Genomic DNA, 24,134 nt, shown 5'->3' on the forward strand with positions numbered 1-24,134 from the left:
GTCGCTCGGAGCTTTATAAAGGAGTGTCCGCCCCTAACCATCGACGTCACACAGTATGGCTCTCCGCCGTGATATGACTTCAAACCATGTTCAACAAATCGGTGTTGAAGAGCGCACGTAACACCTCTACCGAGCAAACTCGTAGGCATAATAACCATGTGAGACAAGCTGCTCCATATGAATATACACATATGAGCTTTCCTTACTTATTTACAACAAAAAAGAAACAAATCATAGCGTTCCTAATATAATGTTCGTTAAATATGTCAAATATATTTATATAATATCGGAAAATCTCGGGTACAATCCCATCTCTAGTTATCAAACTGAAACTTTTATCACCGCCTTCAGACGATGATGAATGATGGTGCCAAATAAGAGACTGAGATGTTGGGCTACTATAGTCCCTAATAAATAAAACACTTACACGGGTCATAAAAAAACACCACCTTTTGGTTAGCATATGTGTATTCAATAGGAACCTTTCTGATAGAGTTTGGAGGGGTGGGGACGCCACCCAGTGGAACTCAACGCATCTTCCATACATATTGTGTGCCTCGTTATGATGATGATCAGTGTGAAAAGAAGACAGATAGAGGCCTAGACAATGTTTTTTTTATTATTGCTCAGTCAAATGACAATCAGTTGTATATAAAGTTTACCTAATTTCACACAAATCAAATATTCTACTGTTTGATCATAAAATATGAATAAATAACATGTTTTTCTATTATTTAAAATGTACTGTCTTAATATAATAATAATAATATATCTTATGTCTTCCTACTACAACCCACCCCCCCACCTGCATTGGTCAGTGTATGAAGATAAATACACTGTATAATAGCTAGTGGCATGACACCATGTGTGACAAACCTATATGCAGGAGGTGTGTGACAGTTTCACACCATTTTGTTTTCAAACCAAATCCAGAGGTGGTTGGCTGAAAGGGAAGTAGCTATATAAGACAATTAGAAACTCCAGTCGTCTCGCTTTACTGTCGAAGTAATCTACTGCAAGGTAAGACGCATTTAACTGTTCTATAATCTTGTTACTATTGTAGTAGTACTATACTATCACTGTATTATTACAGTGGGTTAACGTGATCAACTTTTGTACGTTAGCTTTTATGTTTGTGCGTTGAAATCAATATATTTAAGTCCTGATGACTGGAAGGGAGTGGCAGGTAACCTAGTGGTTAAAAGCATTGTGCCAGTAACTGAAAGGTTGCTGGTTCAAATCCCTGAGCTGTCTAGGTGAAAAACATGCCGATGTGCCCACCCTAATTGCTCCTGTAAGTCGCTCTGGATAAGAGTGTTTGGTAAAATGTAGACGTGTCCTTATCTAAATCCTGAAAATATATGACGTTTAGCAGACACTTTTATCCAAAGCGACAAACAGTCATGTGTGCATACATTCTTTTTATGTATGGGTGGCCCCAGGAATCAAACCCACAACCCTGGCGGTGCCAGCGCCATGCTCTACCAACTGAGCCATACAGGACCATCCCTATTTATATCCTGATAACTAGAAATATCCCTATTTTATGTCCTGATAACTAGAAGCATCCCTATTTTATGTCATGATAACTAGAAACATCCCTATTTTATGTCCTGATAACTAGAAACATCCCTATTTATGTCCTGATAACTGATAACTAGAAACATCCCTATTTATGTCCTGATAACTAGAAACATCCCTATTTATGTCCTGATAACTAGAAACATCCCTATTTATGTCCTGATAACTAGAAACATCCCTATTTATGTCCTGATAACTGATAACTAGAAACATCCCTATTTATGTGACGATAACTAGAAACATCCCTATTTTATGTCATGATGGTAATTTGCATTCATTAGGCTCTGTAATGTAACAGTGAACAATAAAAGAAAGGATAGTAAATAGTATGTTTTTGTAAAGGTCGGTATAAAAGTTCTGGTAATCCATTATCTCTAAACATGCTAGTTTTATTTTGTAAGTAGATCCAATTATTGATGTATTGCATATTTCACTGACACAGAAAATACTTATTCAGTCAGTGGACGTGCACCGGACGTGATTACTATTTCTGACCGTCTAGACTATAGTCAGTTACCTACAGTGGGGGAAAAAAGTATTTGATCCCCTGCTGATTTTGTACGTTTGCCAACTTACAAAGAAATTATCAGTGTATAATTTTAATGGTAGGTTTATTTGAACAGTGAGAGACAGAATAACAACAAAAATATCCAGAAAAATGCATGTCAAAAATTGTATAAATTGATTTGCATTTTAATGAGGGAAATAAGTATTTGACCCCTCTCAATCAGAAAGATTTCTGGCTCCCAGGTGTCTTTTATACAGGTAACGAGCTGAGATTAGGAGCACACTATTAAAGTGAGTGCTCCTAACCGCAGCTTGTTACCTGTATAAAAGACACATGTCCACAGAAGCAATCAATCAATCAGATTCCAAACTCTCCACCGTGGCCAAGACCAAAGAGCTCTCCAAGGATGTCAGGGACAAGATTGTAGACCTACACAAGGCTGGAATGAGCTACAAGACCATCGCCAAGGAGCTTGGTGAGAAGGTGACAACATTTGGTGTGATTATTCGCAAATGGAAGAAACAAAAGAACTGTCAATATCCCTCGGCCTGGGGCTCCATGCAAGATCTTAGCTTGTGGAGTTGCAATGATCATGAGAACGGTGAGGAATCAGCCCAGAACTACACGGGAGGATCTTGTCAATGATCTCAAGGCAGCTGGGACCATAGTCACCAAGAAAACAATTGGTAACACATTACGCCGTGAAGGACTGAAATCCTGCAGCGCCCGCAAGGTCCCCCTGCTCAAAAATACATATACATGCCCGTCTGAAGTTTGCCAATGAACATCTGAATGATTCAGAGGACAACTGGGTGAAAGTGTTGTGGTCAGATGAGACCAAAATGGAGCTCTTTGGCATCAACTCAACTCGCCGTGTTTGGAGGAGGAGGAATGCTGCCTATGACCCCAAGAACACCATCTCCACCGTCAAACATGGAGGTGGAAACATTATGTTTTGGGGGTGTTTTTCTGCTAAGGGGACAGGACAACTTCACCGCATCAAAGGGACGATAGACGGGGCCATGTACTGTCAAATCTTGGGTGAGAACCTCCTTCCTTCAGCCAGGGCATTGAAAATGGGTCGTGGATGGGTATTCCAGCATGACAATGACCCAAAACACACGGCCAAGGCAACAAAGGAGTGGCTCAAGAAGAAGCACATTAAGGTCCTGGAGTGGCCTAGCCAGTCTCCAGACCTTAATCCCATAGAAAATCTGTGGAGGGAGCTAAAGGTTCGAGTTGCCAAACGTCAGCCTCGAAACCTTAATGACTTGGAGAATATCTGCAAAGAGGAGTGGGACAAAATCCCTCCTGAGATGTGTGCAAACCTGGTGGCCAACTACAAGAAACATCTGACCTCTGTGATTGCCAATAAGGGTTTTGCCACCAAGTACTAAGTCATGTTTTGCAGAGGGGTCAAATACTTATTTCCCTCATTAAAATGCAAATCATTTTATAACATTTTTGACATGCGTTTTTCTGGATTTTTTGTTGTTATTCTGTCTCTCACTGTTCAAATAAACATACCATTAAAATTATAGACTGATCATTTCTTTGTAAGTGGGCAAACGTACATAATCAGCAGGGGATCAAATACTTTTTTCCCCCACTGTAGCTGATTTGAACATGGATTTGAAGTACTACTCCTTGTGATAAAAGTAGTATGAGTCTAACAAACTGTTCTAAAAGGAGGAACAGAAAAGGTTGAGAACCACTACTTTAGGCTACCTGAATTCATACCACTACTTTAGGCTACCTGAATTCATACCACTACTTTAGGCTACCTGAATTCATACCACTACTTTAGGCTACCTGAATTCATATCACTACTTTAGGCTACCTGAATACATACCACTACTTTAGGCTACCTGAATACATACCACTACTTTAGGCTACCTGAATTCATACCACTACTTTAGGCTACCTGAATACATACCACTACTTTAGGCTACCTGAATACATACCACTACTTTAGGCTACCTGAATTCATACCACTACTTTAGGCTACCTGAATTCATACCACTACTTTAGGCTACCTGAATTCATACCACTACTTTAGGCTACCTGAATTCATACCACTACTTTAGGCTACCTGAATTCATTCCATCTAGAAGTTTCAATTCACCTGCATTCTATTTCCATCTCTCTACATTTCTGCTTCTACCTTCCTCTGCAGCTCCCTATCCTGACCCTCCTGTACCAACCATGTCTAACTGCACCTCCACAACCCCCTGTGGGGACAACTGCTGCCCAAACACCAGCAGGGGTCAAATCCTGGGTCCGGTCACGTTTGTTCTCATCGTGCTTGGTGTGTGTGGAGGCCTAGCTTATTGGTGGCGTCGCAAGACCAGGCAGGACCAGCCCATCTCCCAAGTTTCACCCAAGCTAACACAGATCAACAAACCTCCAGCGAAATCCTCTAGAGTCTCTGAGAACAGTCAACCATGTCCTGTGATGGAAAGACCACCACTCCCATTCCTCACGTATGGCGTGTCAATGTCTATGGCGGCTGGCTACCCTATGGGAAGCCACAGTGGTAGACCTGGGTGTTATGAGAGTGACTATGACAATTTGCGACTGGCAAGACCAGAGGAGCCAAAGGCAGCTGCTGGCAACTGTTCAGCAAGCGTGGGTAGTGAGGGGGTCTGTATGATGTGTGATGGCCCAGAAGAAGAGGGTAGTGAGGGGGACTATATGATGTGTGATTCCCCAGAAGAAGAGGGTAGTGAGGGGGACTATATGATGTGTGATTCCCCAGAAGAAGAGGGTAGTGAGGGGGACTATATGATGTATAATGCCCCAGAACAAGAGGGTAGTGAGGGGAACTGTATTATGCGTGATGCCCCAGAAGAAGAGGAGGAGGACGGCATTTACGCCAACTACCAAAGGGCCGTCAAAAATAGTGATGCGTCTGCTGCAGCTGGACCTAGTGGCTTAGCTGTGCATAGATCTTAATAATTATCTGCAGGATAAACTCTGACCACAACCACAGTCTTCAATAGAGCACTTTTCTCAGGGCGATTTTTCTTGTTTGTGGCTTCAAGTTGACTTAAGACATTTGAAAAGCAAACCTTCCCAGGAAATAATAAGGTCACACATGTGAACTAATAAAAAAATTACTTCAAGCATGCAATCCTTAGGCTATGTCTTTGGTCTTGCTTCATATCCAACAAAGTAAATGCGCATTAAAGTTATAGTAAACACTGTAAACAAGCATATACATTTTATTCCCTTCTATTTTACATTCTGCTAAACATTATGCTAACAGCCTTTCTATTCTGTGACTAAGATTTAATAAGATACTATTGAAGCTTTAGAGGGGCAGCAATAGCCAGCATGGTCTTTTGTAATTCAACATGCACATTGTACAGACCATTATGTGGGGCCAATGAAATGACATGGAACATTTGTTAAGAAGTTTTCTTGCACACCATTGCTTACCATGCCGAGGGGCAATGAGCATATTGCCATTAGCTCTAAGGAAAAGTATTTATGTAACCGAATGAAATGTATATGACTTTAACCTATTGAGACACCGAAGGATAGGGCTTGCGGACAGTGCTGACATCATAGCCCCACACCTGGTCTAACCCCGCCCCCTTGGAGCAGGTGTGTGGCCAATGAGCGAAGGGGAAGCGACACACCACCACCCTGGCATCCTCAGAAAGCTCCTTCAGCAGCGTCTCCTCTAGAACTTCCATCTGTCAGACAGCAATGGCACAGATATGAAGAAAGGGAATTAGATACTGTGCTACGTGGGTTGAGAGGTAATACCAGCCCAAAAGTAAGACTTTACTTCAGTGAACAGGGTTGAACAGGTTTGAGTCTTGTGGTCCACCAGGCTTTTAAAAAAAGTGAAACTTACCACTGCGGGGGCCAAAAATACAGTCAGTTGTTGTATCGTGATAGATCCGTCTGCAAAAGACAAGAAAAGAACATAGCATAGAAGCAAATGAAGCAGGGCTTCTCGACAACAGCAGTGGAACTTTTTATTTCCATCTCTGACGATATTGGTCATGATTACTGGTAGAGAATCCGTTAGTAATTTCCTACACTGTGTGTCATTGTTGTGACTGTAAAAGAGGTTATGGTAAAATGAAAATGTTTTGCATACTGTTCCAGTGACTTACTGCACATACTGGAAATTAAAATAAATAAGAAGCATGATCTCAATCGACACAGATATTTCTGTCATTTATATTCTTTTTTATTGGACAGGTAGCCTACATGGTCCCTGACCAATAAACTTAATAAAATAAATCAATAAAACATGGAATTCATACTGTACCTTCCAGAAATCTTTGCTGACAAAATTGGCCTTAGTATATGTTATTCCCGTCCACCAGGCTCTATCTCGTGGGTAGGTCTGCAGCAGTGAGTTGATCTCAAACCCAGTGCATTGGAACCCAACTGCCAGTTGTTGGGCAGACTTGTCTCATTCACTGCAGTGAGTATAAAATGACATTCACATCATAACTAGTCATGCGGTGATAGATAATAGTTATATTGTTCATTCATGTCAATGCTCAAAATACTATTGGACATAACTGAGTGAATGTCCCTGTCCTTTGGCCTAAGTGAATGAATAGATTTTGTTTGTTTTGATCATATTAGGTATGGAGATAGGTTTCAGTGCGAGAGAACTCCTTTGTACAGTATGTTTGTAGTTGTATGAGCTAGTCAATGTCTGTCTGAGCATCTGGTTAAAAATATCACTGGACTAATGCCTGGTTGGTCCAATCGTTAGTGTCGCCGTCTACAGCATGCAGATCTGCCGATGTTAATGTGGATTTGAATCCAGCCCACTGCCTTTGTCAGGGCACTCTCTGTCCATCTTCCTCTGTTCAATAAAACGCACAAAATACAGAAAGTTGTATTTCAAAAAAGTATAATATGACTAACAATACCTTGAGCCTAAAGGGGACTTTCAGGCCTGGCATCACAACCATTACCCACAGCCCCAGTCAAGATGGCCGACATCCACAAGGTAACAGAGCTGTTGTTCTGGTAGCTGTAGAGGAGTCTTGTGTTGTGCTCCTGGAGCATGACCTCGATGGAGTCCTCCATGGTGACATCCCACGGCTGTGACCATGCAGAGAGGCCATATAAGAGTGCACAGTGTTTGATAATAATTAGGGTCTGGAGTTTTACCTGGTTAGGTACAACTAACCTAGGTATTATTTCAGCAGTGTTGGGGAAGCGACTCTGGAATCTTAGTTTACCAAACTACCAGTTACTTCACATTGGAAAAAGATAAGCTACACTAAAGCTAGCCTTAATAAAAAAAGTGACTCTGGAATCTTAGTTTACCAAACTACCAGTTACTTCACATTGGAAAAAGATAAGCTACACTAAAGCTAGCCTTAATAAAAAAAAAGGTTTACTTAAAGTATTTCACCACATCCAAGATACTTTGTGAAACATTATCATATCTAAATCTGAAATATTATAGATGACATATTGCAAGAACAGTTCACTTTGGGGTCAGATGATAACATAATGTGTAATTTAGCCTATTAAACACCCCCCCAACAAAAAATGTCAAGTGAGAATTAAGGTCTGATACAGAAAATGTATATATATATTTTTTAAAGTAGTGTAGGTTCAGTAGTTAGCTTCAAGTAATTAACTGAAAACCAAGATTTGAATTTAGTTCAATGACCACCAAGCTACTGCAAACATGTAGTTTCATTACTAGTTGAACTACATGCAGTTCACTACTCCCAAACACTGTATTTCAGTACTAACTTGTAACGGTCATCGTGAACACAGGACCAAAACGCAGCGGGAATATGAATGCTCATCTTTTTTTATATTGAGAAAAGTGAACACTTACAAAATAAACAAAATAAACAAAACAACGACTACACAGTTCCATAAGGCAAAGTAGCTATACAGAAAACATCTACCCACAAAACCCAAAGGAAAAACAGGCTGCCTAAGTATGACTCCCAATCAGCAACAACGATATACAGATGTTCCTGATTGAGAGTCATACCCGGCCGAAACAAAGAAATCCCAAACATAGAAACACGGACATAGAATGCCCACCCAAATCACACCCTGACCAAACCTAAATAGAGACATAAAAAGGCTCTCTCAGGTCAGGGCGTGACAGTACCCCCCCCCCCCCCCCCCCCAAAGGTGCAGACTCCGGCCGCAAAACCTGAACCTATAGGGGAGGGTCTGGGTGGGCATTTCTCCGCGGTGGAGGCTCTGGAGCGGGACGCAGACCCCACTCCACCACTGGCTCACCCCACTTCAATGGCTCCCCTAGAGCGTGATCTACTGCCGCCGACCACGGACTGGGGACCCTCGCAGCGGGCCCCGGACTGGAGGGCAACCCTGGCTGCGCCGAGGACTGGCGGGTGACCCTGGCTGCGCCCGGCTGGCGGGCGACCCTGGCTGCGCCTGGCTGGCGGGTGACCCTGGCTGCGCCCATTTGGCGGGCGGCCCTGGCAGCTCCGGACAAGTGGGCGACCCTGGCGGCTCCGGACAGGCGAGCGACCCTGGCGGCTCCGGACAGGCGGCTCCGGACTGGCGGGCGACCCTGGCGGCTCCGGACAGTCGGGCAGCTCTGGCGGCTCCGGACTGGCTCTGGGCGCAGGCACAGGACTCACCAGGCTGGGGAGACATGCAGGAGGCCTGGCTCTGGGCGTAGGCACAGGACTCATAAAAAGGCTCTCTCAGGTCAGGGCGTGATATAACTAAAGTTTAGAATTGAGACCATGAACCCAAACTATATCACTATTATATTCTCACTATAATTCTATGACTATCTGCTGTGTCATTTCTACATACAGGATTCATACAACACTGAACAAAAATATAAACGCAAAATGTAAAGTGTTGGTCTCATGTTTCATGATCTGATATAAAAGAGCCCAGAAACATTCCATACGCACACAAATCTTGTTTTTCTAAAATTTTGTGCACAAATTTGTTTACACCTCTGTTAGTGAGCATTTCTCCTATGGTATCGGCAGGCATTAGCTACGGACAACGAACACAATTGCATTTTATTCATGGCAATTTGAATGAACAGAGATACCGTAACGAGATCCTGGGGCCCATTGTCGTGCCATTCATCCACCGCCATCACCTGATGTTTCAGCATGATAATGCACAGCCCCATGTCGCAAGGATCTGTACAGAATTCCTGGAAGTTGAACATTTCCCAGTTCTTCCATGGCCTGCATAGTCACCAGGCACTTCACCCACTGAACATTTTCGGGAAGCTCTGGATCAACGTGTAGGACAGAATGTTCCAGGTCCGCCAAATGAAGAGGAGTGGGAGAACATTCCACAGGCCATCAACAGCCTGATCAACTCTATGCGAAGGAGATGTCGCACTGCATGAAGCAAATGGTTGCTAGATACTGACATTTTTTTAAGGCATCTGTGACCAACAGATGCATATCTGTATTCCCAGTCATGTGAAATCCATAGTTTAGGGACAGATTAATTTATTTCAGTTTACTAATTTCCCTATAAACTATACCTCAGGAATTCTTTGAAATTGTTGCATGTTGGGTTTATATTTTTGTTCAGTATAGAATGAGACTGATTCAGTTAGTGAAATCCACGGGGCAATGAAAGAGGACGAGAAGTTGCTAAATAGGCTCACTAGTTAGTGGAATATCAGCTCTAGTCTGCACATTTAACTTTCTTTTCCTTTTGCCATGAACACTAGAGGTCGCCAGAGTAACATTCTAAATTAACATTCTAAAGTGTCATCGTCCAAAAACTGGTACTGTACTAGTGCTGCTGTGTCTTTCACCTAGCGTCCAAGATATAGCAGATAACAGGGAAATGTAATTACATTACTGGCGACAACGTGATCACTGCTCACAAATTCAGTCATGTTCCATGTTGATTACCATTTAAAACTCCTATTTTCATTTTTAACCAGCGACATTATAGCAATAATCTAGTCATTTTTGCTAAACTTCCAGACAGAGCACAGCATATAACCCACCTGGCAAGCGTCAAATCCAGATTGACAGGTTCTACACCAATCAAATTCTTCTTTCCTCTTCTTCTATGACATAATTGTGGTCAGCAAACAAACGTTTAAGGTGCTGGAGTGTGAGGTCAATCACAGTTTACAACATTAGCTCCACACTTCTAAATCCTCCTACCTAACTCAGTACACCTGGAAAATAAAAAAGAGCCCTAATAACTTCTAAAAGACCATCCCCAAATTCCCTTCCAACACCCCACCCACCCACTCTGTCCAACCTCAATGATCCTACACTTCAATCTTTCCCTCTCTTCAACATACTTACAACAATTTAACAACACATGCAAAATCAAAATCACAGTTTCATCAACGATACACTCAAGACACAAACCATTCACATTCTTGCCAATCAGATGTAATGACGGGTTCGATGTACAATGTCATAGACGCAATCGAGCAAACACCACCACTTCCTCCCTAATCTGAATTTTGAATCTTGGTCCACCTACCATTCTTTGAAGAGCATATAAATGGCCCTTAGGCTCAGAGTCTGATGTCTTCTGCCACACATCTATCAAAATGGCTTTGATCTTACATTTGGCCTCACTTCTACCCAGTGGAGCATGAACATAAATTATATCTCATTTTAAAGCCCTTTTGGCGGTCTGGTCAACAATTTCATTCCCTACCACACCTGAATGGGCTGGGACCCAGCAGAATCTCATTACTACAGTCTCTCGATTCTCCACAATAACATTAATGCCTCCAATAGTAGGTCACTCCTATTAGATTTACCAGATGATAAACTATTCAACACAGACAGGGAATCTGAGCGTACTATAATTCTGACAGGTTGTATGTCCTCCAACCACTGAAGGCAAACTACTATCGCCAACAGTTCAACTGAGTATACTGACAGTTCATCTGTTTGTCTTCTACATATCTCCACTTCTACATATCTCCACTTCTACATATCTCCACTTCTACATATCTCCACTTCTACATATCTCCACTTCTGCATATCTCCACTTCTACATATCTCCACTCTACATATCTCCACTTCTACATATCTCCACTTCTACATATCTCCACTTCTACATATCTCCACTTCTACATATCTCCATTTCTACATATCTCCACTTCTACATATCTCCATTTCTACATATCTCCACTCTACATATCTCCACTTCTACATATCTCCACTCTACATATCTCCATTTCTACATATCTCCACTCTACATATCTCCACTTCTACATATCTCCACTCTACATATCTCCACTTCTACATATCTCCACTCTACATATCTCCACTCTACATATCTCCACTTCTACATATCTCCACTCTACATATCTCCACTTCTACATATCTCCACTTCTACATATCTCCACTTTACATATCTCCACTTCTACATATCTCCACGCTACATATCTCCACTCTACATATCTCCACTTCTACATATCTCCACTCTACATATCTACACTTCTACATATCTCCACTTCTACATATCTCCACTTCTACATATCTCCACTTCTACATATCTACATTTCTACATATCTACATTTCTACATATCTCCATATCTCCACTTCTACATATCTCCCCCTCTACATATGTCCACTTCTACATATCTCCACTTCTACATATCTCCACTTCTACATATCTCCACTTCTACATATCTCCACTTCTACATATCTCCACTTCTACATATCTCCATTTCTACATATCTCCACTTCTACATATCTCCACTTCTACATATCTCCACTCTACATATCTCCACTCTACATATCGCCACTTCTACATATCTCCACTCTACATATCCCCACTTCTACATATCTCCACTTCTACATATCTCCATTTATACATATCTCCACTTCTACATATCTCCACTTCTACATATCTCAATATCTACATATCTCCACTTCTACATATCTCCACTTCTACATATCTCCACTTCTACATATCACCACTTCTACATATCTCCACTTCTACATATCACCACTTCTACATATCTCCACTTCTACATATCTCCACTTCTACATATCTCCACTTCTACATATCCCCACTTCTACATATCTCCACTTCTACATATCTCCATTTCTACATATCTCCACTTCTACATATCTCCACTTCTACATATCTCCACAATTCAGGAAGGTGAAAAGCAGTAAAAATGCATAAAAACTTCTACCAATGTAATTGTCAACCAGTTTCCATATATCACTGACTTCTAACCAATCTTTTATTTTCTCTACCAAGGTTAGATCATCAACAGGATTCAGTAGTAATCACAGAGGAACATCCTCTATCACCATAGAAGGGCCAACCTCCAAAACCAATCAGATTACGATGTGAGCCTTTCTTTTAGCCTGCTATGTTAGGTTAAACTGTTTGGGTGAGCCTAGTTAACCCAATCAAAGTATTTGTCGTCATTGATGACTGGTAAAAGACTACATTCCCCATCAGCTCAACATGCTGTGTGGTTGTGAACGGTTCTCGCTATCCCGTATCGTTGGCACATCCCTAACCCATTGAAGATGACCTGGTGAAATGGTTAAGGTAAGGATTAGGATTATGGTTATGGCTAGGCTAAGGGTAGGGATTAGGGTTAGGGTTTAGGATCGGAAGTCCCAAGGATCCCAGATAGAACTAACCGACTGTGAACGCGCACAATCGCGTGTCATTGCACGCTCTCGTCTGGCTTGAAAAAAGGGGACAGCTCCGTTGCTTAAATCCAGAGGGAGGCACAGGCGGAGCATCTCTGGGTATCACTCGCTGAATTGAATACAACACATTTGGAAATCTGTTTGTCATTTAGTGGCACGCTCCAGGACGCACCTATGCAGGTAGTTGTATGTTTTTTGGCCCTTTATTTCTCATGACATATTTGTAGTCATATATGCCTGTGAATTATTTGTAAAAACTGTATGGCAATTATGGTAATCAGGCGCATCTGGCCACACTGAAAATGAGAGAGCTACGCATGAAATCGTATCTGTACACAGGCAGAGTGACAATATGTTTTTATGCAAAAGCGAACTGATGGTGAAGAACATACGGTGTCAATATGGGGGTGGGGGTGCTTTACTACCCTGTAGTTGTAGGAAAAACATTAGCCTATTTTACATGACTATGGATTAAATTAATAGCCAGCGGTTGAACTGTAACGTTAGTTGTTCGCTTGAATTTAGTAATTATATTAGGCACATCATTTTATTAGCCTAGCCTATGTGAGCTGGACCAAATTAACCCACATTAGATCTAATTGATATTAGATACAATTGATGTTCAATGATTAACATTTCTTATTTATAAGCTTTTATAGCTAGGCTAGACAGAAATAATACACCATCAAATGTAAATGAAAGTGTAATGTATTTTGTTGTGGAACTTTGAATGGTGTGCAGTTAACTGCATTAACCTTCTGTAATCATTTTGCATTTTGATTTTACATAATAATTTTGTAAGCTATAAAAATGTTTTATTAAAGAGAGTTGCTCTCTCTCTCTCTCACTCCCACTAATTTATTGGGTAAAACACCAACGTTTCAGCATCATTGTGCCTTCTTCAGGGTGATGTCATGAATACTTGAACCAGGTTATGTAGACAAACAGTGCAATTAGTGCAACCAATGACAATAGTGAGGGGTGTGTCATAATTATTAGGTTGATTAGAATGAATTGAGTGAAACTAGATTAGATTGTAAAATACTAGATTATAAAATAATCTAGTAATCATTCCTGTAAAGAAGTCTTAAAGTCAGAGCTTGATTAATAAAGGAAATAGCCGAAAGGCATATAGTACCCCTTTTCCCAATGTGTGAATGAAAATGTCTCCCTCCCTCCCTTTAGCCAGGTAGAGGCTTGCCTGGGTCTGTGTATGTCTCATGGTTGAGTTATTGGATCTGAACAGCCCTGCTACATTGCTCTTATCATTTCTTTAATAACACCTCCATAGATTGAACATTTAAAAGGGATGCGGATGCTGATGAAATAGCGGTCACAGGGTTCTGTCCAAAGTATTGCACCAGAGAATAGGGTGCCATTTGGGATGCATACCTAATGTTCAGGTCTAGCGAACTCTGAAACCCCATTCGCTGAACACCAATTGCTTTTGAATTTGAACCGTCTTGTTCTTGCAGATGGCTGCAACACAGCAAGAGGGCTCGGACCAGAACTTTGATTACATGTTCAAACTGCTTATCATCGGCAACAGCAGTGTAGGAAAAACTTCCTTTCTCTTCCGCTATGCCGATGATTCCTTCACCTCTGCTTTCGTCAGCACTGTGGGCATAGATTTCAAAGTGAAAACAGTCTACAAGAATGACAAGCGGATCAAACTACAGATATGGGTGAGTCTAAAGTGTGTTTTTGTGGCATGATGCTCTCCTCACTCGAAGAGTGTTTCCTACTGTCGAATGTTACAGTATGCGTACTGTTCGCCGTTGTAAAGGAGGTAGTTCAGAACTGTGTCTGTGTGATAAGGAACCTTGCAGGGGACCTAAAGATTCCTATTGTTGGCTCCTAAGCTAATGCCTAGTCCAGTGTTTCCCAAACTCGGTCCTGGTGCCCTCAAGGGGTGCATATTTTTTTTTTTTCCCTAGCACTACACAGCTAATTCAAATAGTCAAAGCTGAGTTGATTATTTGAATCAGCTGTGTAGACCCTGGCCTAGGAATTAGTTCAGTTGGCTGCTGGACTGATGCAGTCTTGTCGTACGAAGGCGACCTAGGTTTGAACTCCGGGTTGGTCACTCTGTCATGTTCACAAGAGTTAACTTAGTGACAATATTACATTCAAAATGCTTTGAAGACAGGAAGTCTGATTTTGTATTTTGTTCTCTGCCCAGTAGCTATAGTATTAAACCTACAGCACTGGGGTACTGGCGAAACTGTCTGGTGTTTGTGAGGCTAGTGACAGCAGTTTCAAAAGGATTCAGGAAGGACTTTATTATCTCTGGGTGTCGTTTGTGAGGCCCAGGTCTGACCAATCCATTTTTTGGCACTTAATAATTGTCACGAATTCATGATTTTTTTTATGTGCCTTGTATAGCAAAAATGTCTGAAGGATATGAAATTATAATGACAGCCCAGTATGTTCTTGTCTATTTCTCCAATCAAGTGAGGTCTAACCCTGCTTGATGGTGTTAATGAAGGACATTTTCTTTACAAGTGTCTGAAATGATGCTGTCACTTCCTTTGAAAGAGGGTGAATAAAAGGTAGACAAGGATGGATAGATGAGTCTCTAGCTCGAACGTCTTCAGAGGGACAAATCCCTCTGTCTACAGGATGCTGACATGATGACTAATCGTTTTCCAAGATGGTAACATCAGAGATCAAAGGAATGTTATCTCCATCTGTAATATTTTACTCATGCTTATGTGGAAAGCTATTGTGTGTTTGAAGCCTTTTAAGGGGTTGTATAGGAATGTATGGAATAAAGATTTTGTCATGCGCTTGTCTCTATCCACTCTAGAGAGTGAATTTCATAAAAATAAAATAGTGAGACGTAAAAAAAATAAGTTATCCATTTTTAGATAAAGCTATACTAAATATATTCACGTCACCAAATAATTGATTAAAACAAACTGTTTTGCAATGAAGGTCTACAGTAGCCTCAGCAGCACACTTACCCAAATCAAGGTAAGCTTTTGTTTTTTAAAATTTATTTCCAACGGGTCCTGCTTGTGTAACTGCTAAACTGCTTACTGATTGTACACTTTACTTACAGCATGATTGTAGCGGGTTTACTAATGCGTTAGTTCTAGTAGCTATGTTGACTATGACATGACAACGATGCAGATTGTGTGTAGCGGTCATGATATGAAGATTTGGCTTGGAAAAGCTTTTTTGCCTGGTCACAGACAACTGATGTGTTGTGCACTGAAGTCCACAAGCGAAGGGGAAAGGTGAGAGGAGGAGAACACGTAGATAGCTGCGAGAAATAATTATATATACAACGAGCAAAGTGATCATGCTGTTTTTATGTGGCTGCTATGAACGTGAAATGTGTTTCTATGTGATCAGGAGTGTATTCATTCCGCCGATTCTGTTGAAAAGCGTTTCTTAAACGGAAGCAAACAGAACGAAACGGGGATAAACATACCAGAATTTTGTCCAATAGAAACCCACATTTGCAATTATTGGACTAGTGATTACACCTTAGATCAGCTAGATGCAGGCAAGAGTGTGCAAGGCGGCATTGAATGTGTCACTACCTGTGTGCACCTACGTTGTAAACTTTAATTCTTAGGCTAGGTTGTAGCAACCTCATGATGGGTACAGGGGAAAATGTTGTATCATGTAAAAGCCTAAAACTCTAGATGTTACATTGAGCTGGGTGAATGGAATATGAATGACAGTCATCCAATATGATGTAAAAGAAATAAGGCTATGCTCATTAAAAAAATGTGCATCCTCTCTCATCTAAAACGGAACTGGTCTCTGGTCTCATAGTATTCATAAAGCGTCTCTGAGTATTCATAAAGCGTCTCTGAGTATTCATAAAGCGTCTCTGAGTATTCATAAAGCGTCTCTGAGTATTCACAAAGCGTCTCAGAATATTCACAAAGCGTCTCCGAGTATGTATTCATAAAGCGTCTCATAGTATTCATAAAGCGTCTCTGAGTATTCATAAAGCGTCTCTGAGTATTCACAAAGCGTCTCCGAGTATGTATTCATAAAGCGTCTCATAGTATTCATAAAGCGTCTCTGAATATTCATAAAGCGTCTCTGAGTATTCATAAAGCGTCTCTGAGTATTCATAAAGCGTCTCTGAGTATTCACAAAGCGTCTCGGAGTATTCACAAAGCGTCTCCGAGTATGTATTCATAAAGCGTCTCCGAGTATTCATAGAGTCTCCGAGTAGGAGTGCTGACATAGAATCAGTTGTGCCTTTTTGAGCATAATGAATGGACTGATCAGCACTCCTCCCCGTCTATCTGATCCAAGATCAGCACTCCTACCAGAATATTTGATTTTAGATCAGCACTGCTTTATGAATACTGCCTGGTCCCTAGTCATGATCACTTACTAACCCTAAGTAACCGTAACCCTAACGAACCCTAACCCTAACCCTTACTAACCCTAACTACCATAACCCTTACTAACCCTAACTAACCATAACCTTTACTAACCCTAACTAACCCTAACCTTTACTAACCCTAACTAACCCTAACCTTTTCTAACCCTAACTAACCCTAACCTTTACTAACCCTAACCCTTACTAACATTTACTAACCCTAACTAACCTTTACTAACCCTAACCCTTACTAACATTTACTAACCCTAACTAACCTTTACTAACCCTAACCCCTACTAACCCTTACTAACCCTAACTCTAACTACCCTAACCCTTACTAACCCTAACTAACCCTCACTAACCCTAACCGTTAATAACCCTTACTAACCTTAACCATCACTCACTAACCCTTACTAACCCTAACCCTTACTAACCCTAACCTGTACTAACCATTACTAAACTTAACTAACCCTTACTAACCCTTACTAACCATAACCCTTACAAACCCTAATCCTGACTAACCCTAACTAACCCTAACACTTACTAACCCTAACCCTAACCCTTACTAACCATAACCCTAACTAACCCAAACTAAGCCTAACCCTTACTAACCTTAACCGTTAATAACCCTTACTAACCCTAACCATCCCTCACTAACCCTTACTAACATTTACTAACCCTAACTAACCTTTACTAACCCTAACCCCTACTAACCCTTACTAACCCTAACTCTAACTACCCTAACCCTTACTAATCCTAACTAACCCTAACTAACCCTAACCGTTAATAACCCTTACTAACCTTAACCATCACTCACTAACCCTTACTAACCCTAACCCTTACTAACCCTAACCTGTACTAACCCTTACTAAACTTAACTAACCCTTACTAACCCTTACTAACCATAACACTTACTAACCCTAACCCTTACTAACCATAACCCTAACTAACCCAAACTAAGCCTAACCCTTACTAACCCTAACCGTTAATAACCCTTACTAACCCTAACCATCCCTCACTAACCCTTACTAACCCTAACCCTTACTAACCCTAATCTGTACTAACCTTTACTAACCCTAACCCCTACTAACCTTTACTAACCCTAAGCCCTACTAACCCTTACTAACCATAACCCTTACAAACCCTAACCCGTACTAACCCTTACTAAACCTAACTAACACTTACTAACCCTTACTAACCATAACCCTTACAAGCCCCAATCCTGACTAACCCTAACACTTACTAACCCTAACCCTTACTAACCCTAACTAACTCTAACTAACTCTAACTAACCCTAGCTAACCCTTACTAACCCTAACCCTTACTAACCTTAACCCTAACTAACCCTTACTAACCCTAACCCTAACTAACCCTAACCTGTACTAACCCTTACTAAACTTAACTAACCCTTACTAACCCTTACTAACCATAACACTTACTAACCCTAACCCTTACTAACCATAACCCTAACTAACCCAAACTAAGCCTAACCCTTACTAACCCTAACCGTTAATAACCCTTACTAACCCTAACCATCCCTCACTAACCCTTACTAACCCTAACCCTTACTAACCCTAATCTGTACTAACCTTTACTAACCCTAACCCCTACTAACCTTTACTAACCCTAAGCCCTACTAACCCTTACTAACCATAACCCTTACAAACCCTAACCCGTACTAACCCTTACTAAACCTAACTAACACTTACTAACCCTTACTAACCATAACCCTTACAAGCCCCAATCCTGACTAACCCTAACACTTACTAACCCTAACCCTTACTAACCCTAACTAACTCTAACTAACTCTAACTAACCCTAGCTAACCCATACTAACCCTAACCCTTACTAACCTTAACCCTAACTAACCCTTACTAACCCTAACCCTAACTAACCCTAACTATCCCTTACTAACACTAACCCTTACTAACCCTGACTAACCTTAACTAACCCTAACTATCCCTTACTAACCCTAGCCCTAACCTTTACTAACCCTAACCCTAACTAACCCTAACCCACTTTTCTGTCTGGAGGATCGAGTGTCTAGTCATGATTTTCTTAATAGCAAAATGAATACAGGTCAAATTGTGAGTTTTAAATAAGACTTGTACTAATGACTTTGACCAGCTGAACACATTAGGCTGCTCACTGCCTGCTACAGAGTCAATGGCTACTAAGTACAGCTGGAATGGAATGTTGACCTAATGCTTACACTACACAAATAATGGCCCAATCTCATGGTTTTTAATTTGTGCCAGGATGAATTTTAACCAAATCGACTTGAGAGGATGTTATGCTTGCTGAAGACCCTATGATCTATAGCCCTTCCTGAAGATATGATCCATTGGAAGCCCCACTGGTCTGATCCATTGCAAGCCCCACTGGTCTGATACATTGGAAGCCCCACTGGTCTGATCCATTGGAAGCCCCACTGGTCTGATACATTGGAAGCCCCACTGGTCTGATCCATTGGAAGCCCCACTGGTCTGATCCATTGGAAGCCCCACTGGTCTGATCCATTGGAAGCCCCACTGGTCTGCTACTCACAGATATTAGGCCTACTTCTCTAATGAATACTGTCAAAATCAAATTGCAATCTAGTCGGAAGCCTACCCAGTGGGCACACACTGGTTGAATCAACGTTGTTTCCACGTAATTTCAAATAAAGTTACGTTGAAGCAATGTGGAATAGACGTTGAATTGATGTATGTGCCCAGTGGGTATTTGACTAAATCTTTTGATCACCGACTCACATTTCATTTACTGCCCTCTTCTCTAACACTGTACAAGCATTCTGCCTCCTGAGAACCTAGCATAGAGAATCTGCTGCTGGTGTTTGAGCTATTCTGCCACCAAATGTCTGCTTTACATGAACCAGGTGGTGGCCACACATGGAGAAGAATAAGGCCAGTTATTAATCATCATGTCAATGGTGTCTTACAGACAAAACTGTTCTTAATAGAGAAAAACCCCAATATTCATCTAAATTATTGTAATGCTTCAAGCGTAGGATGAGACAGTATGATTTCAGCAGTGGTGTAAAGTACTTAAGTAAAAATACTTTAGAGTACTACTTAAGTAGTTTTTGGGAGTATCTGTACTTTCCTTTACTATTTATATTTTTTGGAAACGTTTACTTTTATTTCACTACATTCCTAAAGAAAATAATGTACTTTCTACTTTCTAATGTACTTCCATTTTCTCAGACACCCAAAAGTACTTGTTACATTTTCACAGGAAAATGGTCCAATTCAAACACTTATCAAGAGAACATCCCTGGTCATCCCTACTGCCCCTGATCTGATGGATTCACTAAACAGAGAACATCCCTGGTCATCCCTACTGCCCCTGATCTGACAGACTCACTAAACAGAGAACATCCCTGGTCATCCCTACTGCCCCTGATCTGGCGGACTCACTAAACAGAGAACATCCCTGGTCATCCCTACTGCCTCTGATCTGATGGATTCACTAAACAGAGAACATCCCTGGTCGTCCCTACTGCCCCTGATCTGGCGGACTCACTAAACAGAGAACATCCCTGGCCGTCCCTACTGCCCCTGATCTGGCGGACTCACTAAAAGCAAATGCTTCTTTTGTAAATGATGTCTGAGCATTGGAGTGTGCCCCTGGCTATCCGTAAATAAAATAAAAAACAAAAAATTGTGCCGTCTGGTTTGCTTAATATAAGGAAGTTAAAATTATTTGTACTTTTATTTTTACTTTTGATACTTAAGTACATTTTAGCAATTCCATTTACTTTTGATACTTAAGTATATTTAAAACCAAATACTTTTAGACTTTAACTCAAGTTGTATTTTACTGGATGACTTTCACTTTTACTTGAGACATTTTCTAGTAAGGTATATTTACTTTTACTCAAGTATGACAATTGAGTACTTTTTCCACCACTGGATTTCAGCCATGGTTAGAGAGAGTAAGTCTTTGTTGCATGGAGGATTTTGCTTCTAATATTGACCAGTGACCACAAAGCAAGTGTAATATTGTATCAATACAGTAATTTTACTTAGCAACAGTCAATGGCAGCATGTTAAATTATATTTTCATCTATGTGATACAAAATACAAAACCTGAAACACATAAACAATTTACAGTAAATCCAAAGGACTCCTTCACCTTCATGAGTCATTAGCATGCCCTCCCTCGACCCGGTCTCATCTGAGTCCCTCTCTGTCCAAATGAATATCACTCACTCCTGAATGTGCTGCCAGACCCTGCCATACACTGAAACCATGGAAACAGGTCTGGAGCTTGCTCGCACAGAGGAGGTAGCTGGGGCCAAGGTCTGTGGCACAGGGGTTATACAATACAACCAGACTCATAACATTGATTTTGGGAAACGGTGGCAGCAGTTAGCTAGTGGGTAGTGGGTGCTAGGCTTGGTCACTCTGCCCTGGCTGTCTGTAACCAGAGGTCTACACAGCTTTGCCGGATATCTGAAATGTTTGAAATCGAGTTTTGCGGTCTCAAGAGTTTTATTGGTATCGATTTTTCATGTACGTTGCAGCTGTCTTCAATCATGGCTAACATAGAGAGGCTTAAGGAGTGTTAGAGGGACGTAGCTACAAAGGCTGGATACAATTGTAGTGCAATGTCTCCACTTTTACTGAGACTATACTGCAGTAATGAGAACAGCTTTAGAATATCAGATTCCATTTATAAATTAGGGTTAGATCCAACTAAACAAAGTCAAGCCATCAAGGCAGTCTGAGGAAGACATCAGCTTGATGTCGAAAACGTCAGTTACCTGTATTCATCCTGAACAATGGATTAAAGTGAGCAAATAAGAAATTAATTGAATGGTTTTTGTGGAGTACACCTCTCTGCCTCAAATTAGTCCTTTTGGAGGTTTTTCTTGGTAAGCCCCATCAAGCTTTATGAAAACAATATTTATGAACTGCCATTACAGTGTATATACAGCACTTGACAATAGGCTTCAAAGCAGTTTATACTGTTATGGGGGGGAAATAATTTGACCTCATCCACCACTGGTCAGGGTTGGGGAGTAACGGATTGCAAAAAAACGGTAACCGTAATCCGTTACGTTACCAGCAAAAATATTGTAATCAGATTACAAATACTTTTGAAAAACTAGATGATTACTGAGAGGATGACTTTTAAATTCAGAACGGATGTTTGCGGAAAAAAATCTGTTTCTCAAACTAGACACTCTAATGTACTTGTCCTCTTGCTCAGTTGTGCACCGGGGCCTCCCACTTCTCTTTCTGTTCTGGTTAGAGTCAGTTTGCGCTGTTCTGTGAAGGGGATAGTACACAGCGTTGTACGAGATCTTCAGTTTCTTGCCAATTTCTTGCATGGAACAGCCTTCATTTCTCAGAACAAGAATAGACTGACGAGTTTCAGAAGAAAGTTCTTTGTTTCTGGCCATTTTGAGCCTGTAATTGAACCCACAAATGCTGATGCTCCAGATACTCAACTAGTCTAAAGAAGGCCAGTTTTATTGCTTCTTTAATCAGGACAACAGTTTTCAGCTGTGCTAACACAATTGCAAAAGGGTTTTCTAATGATCAATTAGCCTTTTAAAATGATAAACTTGGATTAGCTAATACAACGTGCCATTGGAACACAGGAGTGATGTTTGCTGATAATGGGCCTCTGTACGCCTACGTAGATATTCCATAAAAAATCTGTCGTTTCCAGCTACAATAGTCATTTACAAAATTAACAATGTCGACACTGTATTTCAGATCAATTTGTTGTTATTTTAATGGACAAAAAAATGTGATTTTCTTTCAAAAACAAGGACATTTCTAAGTGACCCCAAACTTTTGAATGGTAGTGTATATATACAGTATGAATCAAAAGTTTGGACACAGCTACTCATTCCAGGGTTTTTCTTTATTTTGACTATTTTCTACATTGTAGAATAATAGTGAAGACATCAAAACTATGAAATAACACATATGGAATCATGTAGTAACCAAAAAAGGCAGCCAGCAGCTTCCTGTGATCGCGTCTCAAATGGCACCCTATTCCCTATGAGTCCTGGTCAAAGGTAGTGCACTATATAGGGAATAGGGTTCCATTTGAGATGTGGCCGCTGTCTTTATTATCCTCCAATCTCTCATCGTTAGACGCCGACATTTAACCGCCTCGCTTTTTCTGAAGAACAGCTGGCTTGTTTCCGGAAGGCGTCTTTTGTTCCTCCGACGAGGTGTGTGTGTGCGTGTGTGCGCCTGCCTATCTCCCTGGATTTGTTTTGACAACCCATTTACGTCAGACTAGTCACGGTGTTGAATCGCATCTCAAACTCTCTTTGTCTTTTTGTGAACACTTCAACCCTGCATTAAACCTTGTTCATCCTCCTTCTTCACTCTTATGCAAAAACATTTAAAAAAAAATTTTTAAATCTGAAGAAAAATGGGTACAAATCATTCTAATGAACAATGTGTTCTTATACCATGGCATTGTTGAATACTCATTTCTGATTGGCTTGAAGGGCATTCTAGAGCATGCATTATTTCCCTGTAACGCACGGTAGAATTCAATGATTATAGTTCGTTCTTGCATGTTCTATGTTTGAGCTGCTTTTTAAAAGCTGCTTTTGAATTAGATTTTCATAATAGCAAACTAGGACTGATGGTTTGGTTAACTAAACTAGCAAGTCTGTTTGTTTGGTTACCGAGGCAACTACTGTCTATCTAGTAAACTTGCTAACTGCTTTAGTGGATGTTGAACACGTTTATAGCCATGGTATGAAAGGGATAATCAACTCGTGGCTCAATGCGTTCTGTGTAAAATAATGCAACTCCGTGGAAAACACCTTCCACGTTATTCATTATGTTCCACAGAACCCATAGCCCCTTGTTGATTATCCCTTACATATTAATTGACTTGTGATTCAAATGGAAATACTTGTCCTATTTTTAGCTCATTAGCTTGACTAAACATGAGCGGTGATAATTACTGCAGTTGTCTGGTCAAACTCCTAAAGCTTTTTTAGTCTGTCAGATGTTAATCCTATACCTAACCCTAACCCTAAAGCCTTGGGTTATATCTCAGCTTCAGTCGTGATTTAGTGGAT

General features: G+C 40.8%; 1 protein-coding gene across 1 annotated transcript in view; it reads left to right on the top strand.

The window, feature by feature from the left end:
- Window positions 1-12,548: 12,548 nt before the first annotated feature.
- The window catches only part of LOC106571279 (ras-related protein Rab-3C), a 63,142-nt gene continuing 51,556 nt past the window's right edge, over window positions 12,549-24,134 (top strand). The window contains exons 1-2 of the mRNA XM_014144171.3: window positions 12,549-12,894; window positions 14,190-14,399. Of these exons, the coding sequence (XP_013999646.1) occupies window positions 12,889-12,894; window positions 14,190-14,399 (216 nt within the window). The 5' untranslated portion in view covers window positions 12,549-12,888. The remainder of the gene's footprint in view (window positions 12,895-14,189; window positions 14,400-24,134) is intronic.

The sequence above is a fragment of the Salmo salar genome, chromosome 01 (genome assembly GCF_965601325.2).
Source record: "Salmo salar chromosome 01, fSalSal1, whole genome shotgun sequence".
NCBI classification, from domain to species: domain Eukaryota; kingdom Metazoa; phylum Chordata; class Actinopteri; order Salmoniformes; family Salmonidae; genus Salmo; species Salmo salar.